Source organism: Eleginops maclovinus, chromosome 22 (genome assembly GCF_036324505.1).
Source record: "Eleginops maclovinus isolate JMC-PN-2008 ecotype Puerto Natales chromosome 22, JC_Emac_rtc_rv5, whole genome shotgun sequence".
NCBI classification, from domain to species: Eukaryota; Metazoa; Chordata; class Actinopteri; order Perciformes; family Eleginopidae; genus Eleginops; species Eleginops maclovinus.
Window position 1 is genome coordinate 10,409,083 of NC_086370.1, and position 12,750 is coordinate 10,421,832.

General features: G+C 41.5%; 1 protein-coding gene across 1 annotated transcript in view; it reads left to right on the top strand.

The window, feature by feature from the left end:
- macrod2 (mono-ADP ribosylhydrolase 2) overlaps positions 1 to 12,750 on the top strand; it is a 365,664-nt gene that overhangs the window by 328,236 nt on the left and 24,678 nt on the right. The window contains exons 9-10 of the mRNA XM_063875359.1: positions 4,490 to 4,568; positions 10,205 to 10,243. Coding sequence (XP_063731429.1) covers positions 4,490 to 4,568; positions 10,205 to 10,243 — 118 coding nt within the window. The remainder of the gene's footprint in view (positions 1 to 4,489; positions 4,569 to 10,204; positions 10,244 to 12,750) is intronic.

The window sequence follows — 12,750 nt, forward strand, 5'->3', positions numbered from 1 at the left end:
AAAATTTGGCTCAGTCTCAAATAGCGACAGGTGAGTCCAACCACACCGTCCCGCACCGTATTGTGCAGAACACATCATTCTGTCAGGGCGACCATCCCGCACATGTGCAGCCGGGGGACCCAGTCATATGAGCTCACCCTTTGGCAAAGGCCCTCCAATCAGGGATGAGTAATGACTAGGCAGGCTTGCATGCAGTGATCCCAGCTTTCTAATTAGTCTTCCATTAACTTTTTCAACCTTGGTGGCTGTGGGGTGCACATTTAAAACACACACACACACACACACACACACACACACACACACACACACACACACACACACACACACACACACACACACACACACACACACACCTCGCAGCCTCAGACCCTTCAGGCCTCTTCTCTAAAATCTGAGATTAAGTATTTAGTTACATTTTATACTCTTCAATGCTCATCAAACTCACTTTCAACCTAATTGGCCAAATGAGTATGGTTTTTTTTCTCCCTGTGGTGCTCATTTATATATTTCTCATTTGAAAATAATTATACTCATTCAGTATAATTTGACTTTGTGTAGCATGTTTTCTTTTTTGCAATCTTAATCACGCATGAAATATAGATTTAAATAATATTAAACAAACTGCTTTTTGACGTGTACATTATTAAAAATGTCAGGTTTGAGTCTTTCTTTTCAGACTCAGTTCTGGATAATTCTCTCCAACTATTAATAGTTTCTCCATCTCTGACTATAAAGTACTGTATGTGTGCATGAAGGAGATGAGCCGTCTCTGGTTGACTGAAGAACAAGCTTTTTTAAGAACATACTGGTGGAATATACTTTTATAAAAAAAGGTCACATATATCTTCTCTGTTGTATTTGTTTCTTTAACACCGTTGAGAAACTTTGGCTAGCAGTGTGTATACACACAGAATCTCAATGAATTACTGGTTCATATTTGGCAACCCGGTCTGACTGATAACTGTCAAAGACCATACGATGTGTTTCTGATCTGTGGAATAAAAGAACGTGCCCAAGCCTTGCAGGATGAGGACATGCAGTAACAGAAAGCACACCAAAAGATTGACAGAGAGGAAGCCAGAGGGAAGAGTCTACATGACATGGATACTAAGATTTTCCATTTGGTTTTGTTTCAGGACAAGTTGTTCACTCAGAGTTATAGTTCTCCATTCCTTTATCACATCAAACAGAAATGTAATCAACAGTGTGTGTGTGTGTGTGTGTGTGTGTGTGTGTGTGTGTGTGTGTGTGTGTGTGTGTGTGTGTGTGTGTGTGTGTGTGTGTGTGTGTGTGTGTGTGTGTGTGTGTGTGTGTGTGTGTGTGTGTGTGTGTGTGTGTGTGTGTGTGTGTGTGTGTGTGTGTGTGTGTGTGTGTGTGTGTGTGTGTGTGTGTGTGTGTGGACATTTCCGTGTGTTTCGATGAAAGGCATGAATTCATTTTTCATCCTGTTTCACAGTGGGCAGTCAGTTTTAGAATGAAGCTCCATAAAAGAGTAATGGAAATTCCTGGGGAGCGGCTGTCCTGTGGCCTTCCAGCACCCAGTGGTATGCACTATCTTGGCGTATTATCACTTGTCTCACAATCTGTTTGTCAGCGAGCCCACGACTTCAAAGGAGACTTAAAGCTTTCTTTCATTTTCTATCTGGGTTGAGGGGTTGACAGAAGTGAGTCTACAATTTATGAAAAAAGCCCCCCCAAGCTATCTAGCAAAATAAAATGTTACCGTATTGGATGCGGCTCCTAACATTTACTCCAAAGAGCAGATCATAAACTATTTATAGATATATGTCTGTAAGAGCACCAGAGGGGTGCTTCTTTGAATCAGGTCCTTGTGTTGGGCAGGGTCAGGAATGGGGCTTAAGCTGGTGAGCTTCCTTTATTCCGCCATAACATCAATATCCTGCACGGAGGAGGATGGGGGACGGATAGCCGCCATTATGTCTGTTGTGTAAAATTGCCATTATTCAGTCAAGCGATTATCTGCTGCCATGGTGTGTAATGCATCTCTGTGAGCGTGAGTGATGCCTGCACATCTAGACTCCGCTGGAGAAGGGTGAAAGTGAAAGAGGTGACTTCTTTCTCTGCAATCTTTCAAAAGCTCTGTGTATGACTCATTTTAGACATATTATCACAGTATGGAAAGTGTTCAGGGATGGCTTTATACTAGCGCTAATAAACCGACCGTTGTCTCCCTTTTCACAGTAGGAGTTATAACACACACTTGTCAAATTGTTCATTGAATAAATGGCATGACATGGGTGTAGGCTGTGCCTGGGCTTCAGAAAGAACTAGAGAGCATGATGTGGGGATGATAATGGAGCAATGGTTCCAAGTTGCCGGTCCCCTTTGAATTGCATGCCTCTGTGACTGTCAATTACTTTTATCCATGTTTTCTGACTGTTGAACATGTACAATGACCTTATGCCATACATGAGCTGCATCATGTTCTAGTTGTTTGGGACTTGAGCCATGATGTGGAAAAATTAAGGGTCAAAAGAAGTTTCCTATATTTTCCCTATAAATGCGTAATGCTTTTCAAACAATATGTTCCTGTTGAATCGAGCAGAATGAGAGCTGGTAACATTATCTGGTGAAAAGCACAGTCCTTGGCTAAATAACAAAGCTAATTACTAATTACTTTCCATTGAGCGCGGTTTCATTGACTATCATTATGCTGCTTTCAAGCTGTTTTCAGTAAAATATTTATTGGGTGAAGGTATAATAGGTTTTTATCATATAGTCAAATGTAATTTAAAAAATAAATAGAAAAATGAAAACATAGTTGTTTAAAGGAGATGTTTACATAGCAATATAAAATAGATTTTACAGAGAAGTATGCCTTTTTGTTAGCTCCTAACACAAGGTCTAAGCCACCTATTTTACTAAATGCAAACTGCTAGAGCCAAGAATGTTTTTAAGTCATAGCAAATATTCAAATAAAAACATGATCAAAACATGTAGGCTCCATTTTTCCCCTTTTCCAATTGTTATTATTATTTGGGAAAATAAATCCTATTTATGCTAAACTGAATACTTGAATGATGTTGGCCCTGATGGTGAAAAACAAAATGGTTATCAGATTTCTTCTCAGCCAAATGGAGGTAAAATAACTGAAGCATGCTGAAAATTAATTATTTTGTAACACTTTGTAATTATAAACTCCTTGTCATGTATAAGAGCCAATGAGCTTGTTCAGCGATTTGTTTAAATGTTTGTTTTGTTCATCAAACAGAAAAACACATCTCTGCTTTCTAATCTATGAAAGGTGTAATAAATTCTAATAAATGTATTGTAATTTATGTTGTAATTTTATGGCATACTTTGCTCTGCTGCGTCAACAGCTAAGCTAACTTTGTGGTTAGCGGTAGTCACATCGAATGTTGGATTTCTGTACCAAAAATAGAATAGAAAAAAACAACACTGTTGCTACAGATTTCAGATAATCCAAAAACGATTCAGTGCACGGGGGCTCTGGAGCCTCAGCAGTGAATACAAAAAGCAGGGTCATCCAGGGGGATTAGAAAGTTTGAAATCTCTGTCGACATTGAGGAAACAGAGGGGTGACAGGCATTGATCCTCAACACAGACTGAGCTTCTGTATTTAAGTTTTTTATGAGCCTTTACTGAATTTTATTGACCTTTCTTCACTAACTTACTGTAGCAGAAGACCACTCAGCAGCCATCATACGTCTTAGCAGCCATCATACACAGTGCAGAGATTTATTCTCAACGTTGTTAAGAAGTGCCCCTCTGTAGGTGATCAACCTAAACATACAAGATATAACAAAATGTGTACAACACATAACAGTTGTTGGTGACAGCTTATCTGTTACCAAGGTGTAACTGAAATTACATTTGCACCTATAAGAAATAGAGATATAAAGAAAATTTGACCTACTTGACCTTCTTATTACAGCTACCGGTCTTCTTCTCTGTGTTGTCCAAACACTTTTTCGTTTTCCATTAAAAGTTTATTTTTTACCAAATGTTTTCTCAGGACATTTGTTTAATGTTTTAATATCAAACGTACTGAACCCAATAATCTTCTTTTCAACACTTTATTATGTCTCCATGCGAGAAGTGCAATAATATACTTTATTTGCCGTTTTCTCCTGTAACTTTCCACCTGAGTGAGAGTATTCTCCATTGCCTATATTACATTTTGCAATTTCGTTGCACTTTGTTTGATACCTAGGCGTGTTGCTCTGCTTTGAACAAAGCGCCCATTCAATAATGCTTTTTGTGATGTAATAGTGAGTTGTAATATTCTTTAAATCTGTCTCAGAGGGACTAGTTTGGGGGTCTTGATAGGGAGGGTAACTAATTAGATTTCTGGATGGTTATGATTATGTCCTGCTGCTGCATATTATCATCACATCTAAATTCACATCTGAATTCTTCCATTCTTCAGTAATTCTTTGTCATGTAATTCACCAAAGAGTCTATTCTTGCAATGACGATTATTGCTTTTTCTTCTCCTCCTGTGCAGATCACAAGGGTCATTTTCTGTGTGTTCCTCGAAACCGACTTTGCCATCTACAAGAAGAAGATGTCCCTCATTTTCCCAGGTATGTGTGTTTACCTCCTATCGGCTGGATTGCAGAACAATAAAACCATTTCTTGACATTTCCACCCTTACCATATTGCTGTTTTGGGTTTAACTAGCATATGAATAAATGAAAGATTTACATGTTGTGTTTCTGCAAGGTATTCCTAATATATGATGTCATCGCCTACCTCATTGACCATCTGTATAGACCCAGGCTGCTTTGCCACCTTATTTTTCCAGGAACACATCTGCAGAGAGAGATATGTTGTTTCTGGAAGCAGTAGAGTGGGGACCTGTCAGGCTCTGTTGACACCTTCAAATGTAAACAAAGTCAATGCACCCGCACGGCCATTTGGGAGATTAACAGTGAGAATTTATGCTGACAGTTGATGAAACACACGTCAGGTTCTCTATGGATTGCCTTAATAGGATTAGAATAGTTAGACTTCTTGTCAGCGAACAAGCAAGCTGATATTTTACATAACTGTTGATATTCTGATGAGACTTTAATGTCAAATTTGATTGACTATAATAATAGTCCTTGAGGCAGAACGTCTCCTGCGAGGACTCAAAATTCAGGGATGCATAGCAACCAATGATTTTCCTTGGTTACTGCTCCTCAACTATACATGTGAAATAAACAAACATCCATTATCTTCTACTTCCACTCTCTTTTCTGTCCCTCTCACAATTCCCTCCCCCCATTCATGCCATCATCTTTTTTGTCGGGGGCCAGCAGCAGTCACCAGCCTTGATAGGGGCTCCATGGAGGATTGGGTTTAATGGCTGGGAACCTGAAAGAGGCTGCCTGGCTTCACCAGCCTAGCATTACCTCCCATTTACCTCACTTTTCCCTCCCTATCTCCCCGAAGGAATACTGGCTCTCAGGCCTTCATCTCGCTGCTCCCAGATGGAGAGTGTTTTGTTCCCCCTGTGCTGCCGTCATCTGTCCCACTCCACGGCCAGCCTCTACCCTGAAAGATTACATTCTGGGGACAGACCTTAATTATAATGCCTGCCCCCGTGCACCCAGCACCCGTCTCATCATATTAGTGCTCTGAGATGAGAATCTGGAGCTGTTGTTCTCCAGTTATCACTCCTGCCATTTACAAGTGCTGTCAGTGGATAAATGCCCTATATCTCTCCACTGCAAAACAACAGCCTCTGCCACAAAGGGGAATTAGAAAAGTACTGAGCACTCTATTTGTATTATTAGTAGATAACTCTTTAAAAACTATTATTTACCATCATGTGACGAGGTGCTAATGAAGGATGCAGGGGTCAGTCTGGGATTACATTTGGGGGCGTTGCAGACGGCTTGCAGCACACACCATGACGCCAGCCCCGGCTCTTCTCCTCATCACATCCCCACGCCTGTCACATGCCCTTTGACCTCCGGGGTCTAAGCCACCTTTGTCACTGCTATTTGTGTACGTGTGGGCTAGTTTATTAATTCCACTATAGTCTAAGTGGCTTGATAACAGTACCATCCCACTCAGGGTCGTTGTCTGAAGTGAGGCAGACGCGTCTTTTTTTTTACGCCATGCTCGCCTACACCTGCTCCGTCTTTCACCTCATGTGCTTCAAAGCTCCAACCATCCTCTCTCTATAAAAAAAACAACAGCTCTTTTAAGATGTTGCATGAGGAATATTCAAACTTAATTACGGCTGCTTTGATTGTAGACTAGACGCTCAAATAAGGGAGTGAATTCATAGATTGTATCCAGCCCAGCTGCACCACGTGGATGGGTTCACAGTAGTTGATAGGTGTGCTTTGAAGAATGAAATGCTGATTGGTATGATTGCACCATGCAGGGAATGCATAGCGCCGTAGTGTGAGAAAACTTGCATTTAGCCGCTGCAAACTGGCATTGAATCAGAGGCTGTGAATTAGCTCCGCAGGTGCGCTCGTACGCTTTCTGAACATCCCATCATCCTCTCTGCTAGAGACAGAAAGTCATGCAGATCTTGCGGCAACACTGAAGGTATCACACAGAGGCAAGAGACTCTTCTGTCCCCCCCTCTGTCCACTAGACCCTCCATATTCCCTCTTCCTCTCTTATAAATCTCCTTGTGCCCATGCCATTAGCCCATTATGTCATCACTCTCCTTTTTTTGTCATTCTTCCTCATTATATCAAGGAGGAGCCTCTCCACAGCCTCCTATCAGCGCGCTGTTATGGAGCTGTTGTGAATAGTGGCTTTGATCTTTCTATAATTTGAAACTCAGGATCTTCCCCATGACATCAGCTTCAAGCATGTCTTGTGGATGAGAGTAGGCACAATAGAGTTTTTTTTATTGGAGTCTTACTATTCTCATTTTTCATTGTATAGCTTTTCTCATATCAAGCAATCTGTCAAGTGACAATGACTGGAGCAAGAACGTGTAAACAGGACATTTGCATACAGGAAATTGCTTTATTACAATGTGCATTCCCACAAGCTGTCACTATGAGAGAGCCACAATATGGTTACATCTCTGCAGAAGGAGGAAACAAAAAAATGGCCACTGCTGACAAGAATACTCAAGCACACTTACATAAAAAGGCACATGCAACCATAGTGTTACCTAGTCGAGTGTAAAATATCAGTGTTTTGTGCCAAGTGTCCCAACAGAAAAGAGCTGCTGTATGATGAGTACTAATGGAGTTCTCACAAACAGACAAAGGGCTTTTTAACGTACGCCAGCTCAGGGAGCATTCTGTTATTACGTCTTCATATATTGTGTGAAGTAGGCCTCTAAGGCACCAATAATGAAATATGCAAATAAACAAACAAGCTTGTACACACAGCAACTATAGGTAAAGCTTCAGCCTCTGTTGTACCATACACAATCAATTACCCACCTCGCCAACTGAGCTCATAAAAAGTGATAAAATGACCTATTCATTACCTTGAGAAGCCCTGAACTGTAGACATCTCAAAGGTGCTATGGCGATCCTGTTATCTGGTTAAGAGGATCATCAGAGGTTGCATAATTGTTTGAGAATACAGGCACTGCAACGAGCTACCTCAAAATGTCATGTAATTATTATTAATAATATGAATTAATTACCACGGTTGTATTTTTAGAAAAGGTATAACCATTAATTGACAGAGTGTAATCATTGCAATTAATCACATGGCATGATTCTATTAAGTATTCAGATTGGTTTCATAGATTGTGATTGACCACATGCTTGTCTTGGCACGTATTATTTGCGAGCATGGAAGCAGTCAGGCAGCTGTGGTTGTAGAGGGTAAAAGCGTGTTGAAATTGATTCTGGGTACACTCCTTCACTAATATGATCCGGGTGGCTGCCCACAAGCTGGGCTCCATCTCTTCTTCTCCTCAATCAGCCACAGTGCTGACAATATTAACAGCCCACAGATCTGCAGGGCCCGCTGCTCCGGTGTTTCATTGAATCTCCAATTGACATTGGTTTACATATCTCTTTATACACTTTATACTCACAATCCTACAACCCACACACCCATCCCCACATTTCCATAAAGCAGCACCCCCACATCCCTCCCAAATGCTTTAGAAAAAGTAAAGCTGTGATATTCACACGCTTCAATCACACACGTGTAATATGTGGACGAAGGATATGAAGGGCTTCAGGAACCCTGTGAGGGGTGAAAATTAAATCTGTGTTGCTTTCACGAGGCTATACCTCAGGGCTGGGAAATGAAGAGGCCATGGTGTGTTAGTGATGTGATTCTGGAAAAGCACAGTGGCTCAGAGTCTCTCAGTCAGCTTTGGCAGATATGAGGATTCAGTTTAGCTCATCATATGGGAAAATGGTCACATGCTTGTGCATTAAACACTACTTGTACAAATTGTGCATGTCCTGCTCCCTGCTTATCGACATGGCCAGACATGGTTACGTTTAGATAATATAGAAATTAGAACATGCTTGGCTGCGATACAGTTTTTAAAGGAGCAGTTTGCAGAATTTAGAGTGTCGGCAAGGATTGCATTCAGACGGCTCTCAACATGGAGGCAACTGAGCCGGCAGCTACAGTAAGAACTGCCCTCACACAACAGCAAGCAAACCCAACATGCAATGGAAAAATGTAACTAAGAGGAATTGTTATTTCACTTTCATCAGTAGATCTGTCCGTGAGTTAGATATGAGGATCGGTACCTTAACTAGCTTTAAGAAAGAGCCTGACTGTCTAAAGAAGTACTTCTAAATCTCACTAAATAGGCTACATGTTTGTTATCCAGACATTGGTGAAGTGTACAAACAAGTTGTAGTTTGATGATGTTGTTTTGCCGGGATGCATTGATTCTTGAATTTCAGTCCTCACAGCGATGTAACCAGGCAACCATTGGAGGAGCCAGGCCATGTAACGTGTTAATCACAGTGCTTTTGAGATAGTGATGCTTAAGTTGTGTTTTAGCACACAGAAATGACAGAGGCATTGATGCTGTCATCGACCTAACCCTCAGAAAGAAAGCAAATGAGCAACTTTCCAGCTGAGTGTATCACCTGTTTCATAACATAATAGCTTGTGTTCATCCAAAGATAGAGCATGCCATCTAGTAAGAATCCTTTGTCTGAATGTGTTGTCTTTACCCCTAGAGACAAATGAAGGTGTCATACATTGTTATTCTGGACATAGTCACATACATTTCCTGTGTTGACAGCGGTGTTGAGCAGTGGTAATAATCTTATAGCATGTGGCAGTAGCGGAGACACCCTATGTTTCATTTCTTGCACTATTGTTATAGTATATCAGTGGGCCGTCCTTTGTTTCCCCAAGCAGGGTTAGATTAATGCACTGTACCCTTTTATTCAGTGTTGTACAAAAGAAAAGTCTGTCGCCGGATCCACAGGGAGCTCTGATGGTTACACTTCTACAGAACAGATGACAACAGCCTTTCATCAAAGCTAACACTTGCTTGTGCTTGTTAACCACAGCGCAATCCTTGCTCAGGCTCTTACACGGCCATACTAACACAAATACAGTCGTAAATATACAGTCACACACGCTCCGACAATGCATATTAAAGCACAAGCACACACATACTGTATATACAGTAGCTTAAATCAAAGAAAACTGAGGCATGCTGAGATTTGTGTATGATCCGGGAGCAGGACTCTGTATCTCTCCTCACTTCTTTCTTACTCTGCAGTTCCTCCTGAAGTAGCATCCAAGGCGCTGCTTGTCATCTCCCACTGTGCATCTCAACTCATCCACCCAGAAACACCTTTACTTCACTCAGTCTGTCTCACACAATAGATGTACAGAGAAAGGGAGCGAAATCTAAGTTTTAAAAAAATATATATATAGGTGCAGTTGTCCAGCCTAGCCTGCAGTCCTTGTAATTTGAGGACATGGGAGTTTTAGTGAACTGTATGCTGAGCCTACCAGTATAGGTTTAATTGAAAAAGAATGTCTCATGAATGTAAGCCCCTTTCAAACACACGCACCCACATACACAGTGATTTGGTGTGATATATCTTTTTGTGCCATATTTCAATCACATTGTGAGGAAACACTGCATGATTTATTGGTTGACATGTTTTACTAAGGTACAAAGCAGTATGGCATCAAAATGCTGTGCTCCTACATTATAATCAGGGCGAAGAGTTGTGATGACTCGCTGTATCATACATTATAAAATAGCATGGTTTGACACGCTGTCTTTTTCTCCCTCTGCTAGACAATGACATGGAGGTTACAGAGGAGCAGCTGAAGGGAGGTGAGTGACAGAATATTTCATGGTTGCCTTTTCACCTTAACACCTCCATTAAAGCACACAGAGGCTGAGTGAGTGGCGTAGCTTCAGCAGGCGACTGTGATTTGCTAGGTTTTATGCGGCAGATGAAATTGAATGTTTATTCATTCGGTGACAAGTTATATCCCGGGCCTGACACATTGCAGTTAAAAATACTTCATGTCAGGTACATTACATTACAAGAGCTTATATCCACTGTTAATTCCCAACACCATTCTGTTCATCCGGCTTACAAGGCACAATGGCTTTAGACCACCTAAAGCGCGTGACAAATAAAACAGCAGAGCAGCATCTCTCCGCAGCATGCGCCAGGCGACGGCATAAACACAACTGTCAGTGCATAATGCTGTTATCACTGCAACATCTTGGCACACGGCCTGAAACTCCCAGATACTGCTTATCGGGATAAACTATTGACATTTGTCTGTTCACTGATCTCCTGAATAAGCAATTGCTTGCAACAGAAAACCTCATGAAAGTGTAAATATATTGTTCCATAGCGAGAGCAATAGATCTGATAGACAGCAGTTATTCAGATTTTTCCTTGGTAGACAAAAAAAATGAATAAAATATTTGAGAATGGCTACAGTACTCTAGCAGTTTCCTCCGAGGTACAGTAGGTCTTATAAAGCACCTGTTGGCAAGTTTTCTTTACGAGTATGTGGGGATTCAGAGCATGGGCTTGCCAGGTCTGACTGCTGTGTCCCTGGAACACGTCATAGTACATGTGTAACCAATTAAGCAGAGAGGAATGTTAGTTTTACTGTCTGTCGAAGGAAGTGTTCAGATTATGGTAGATGTAGCACCCAGGGTGCTATGAAAATGTTTTCCCTCCGAAAGTTACCCCCGTGATTTGCCAATTACACGCATCTGTGTTTTCAATGAGTTTCCATTTTGGGTGAACATAAAAGGGCTGTTTTATAAGTGCACTGTAAAATGTGATATTTCGGAGTGAGACAATGTGCACCAAGTAATGGCCAAATCATAAAGACTTGGCCGAGAGGAACTGCGTTTTAGAGTTTGTCCAAATTCTTAGCACATGACAGATTATGTTGTTATCTGTCGCGTTGTTCTCCAGCTATTTCACACTGCATACTCTATAATAACATAGCACCAGACCATATCAAGCCAACTGAAATAACCCCTGATAATTCCTAGCTCTGTTGTATCATCATGCCAGCCCTGCCCCGGTCCAGTTTGGCCTTGTTTGATGGGCCTCAGCGCCGGTGCCAAGCACTGGCCTTTTATTCTGCTCCATCAGCCAGAGTTTGAATCAGTTCAGCCTGGAGCTCATTCAAAGGTTCGAATGACTGCCATTCTCGCATGGAATGGTGCTTTTGTCTCATACAGCTCTCTGGAGTTGCTCTCAAAGCCTCACATTCTTCCTCTCTCTCCCACAGGAGTCACAATTTCTTTGTTAGGCAGGTATAAAACAGAACAGAGCAGGAGCCATTGAGTTCTCCCAAAGGCTCTTGTGACGCGGTCAGCCCGAGGCAGGATGGCCAAATTAAAATAATCCCTGCTCCGATGTCTGTGGTTCGCTTAAAGTATTTTATTCACACCATCTCTCATCTAACGGTACCAATTGATAAGATGTCACGCCCTTCGCATCGGGATGGTGTGCGGAGATAACGAGGCGTCACTCCCCGTCTGTAAATCAACATTTATTTGTGTTTATTTAAAGATAACACTTCACAATCAACAAAAACAAGGAAGTGTGTGTGTGTATGTGTGTGTGTGTGTGTGTGTGTGTCGGTGTCGGTGTCTGTGTGTGTGTGTGTGTGTGTGTGTGTGTCGGTGTCGGTGTGTGTGTGTGTGTGTCGGTGTCGGTGTCGGTGTGTGTGTCGGTGTGTGTGTCGGTGTGTGTGTCGGTGTGTGTGTGTCGGTGTGTTGATTTCCAACTTTATTAATGATGGCAGCATGTTGGACATGCACAGAAAAAGGTCTGTTATAAAATATTGCGCATTGATATATGTTTACACAAGTTATTTGTTTTGTGTGTATAAAGTAATGGAGTGTTTTTTTGGTCGGTTATGTCTTGCTCTCTGGTGCCAAGATGCTCTTTGGGGAAATGAATACAGGAGGAAGCTTGGTCCTTTTTTAAAAGAATGTTTTTTTCTTAGAGGCAAACTTGTTTAAGAAGCCATTATCTGGCTATTCTGCAGTTTCAGCCCCTTTGGATGTGTAATATTGAAACAGTTATAGGCTTCTTACAATACGATGGACCAAAGATAATTAGATTTTTACACTGGAGGGTGTTAGTAGGCAATTAAAATCGTACACCATCCATTTGTCTTCAAGCCTTAAGGTTGTGGGGGATTTTTGAAGATAGCAGTCATGTTTTTTTCTTAGGGGAAACGGGGGGTGTGAGAGAGTGGACTACATAGCACACACACTTCAAGGTTGTCAATACACTCTGTGTTGTTAAACAAAACACAATAAGTCATTTTGCCTATTCAACTTACCTTCCC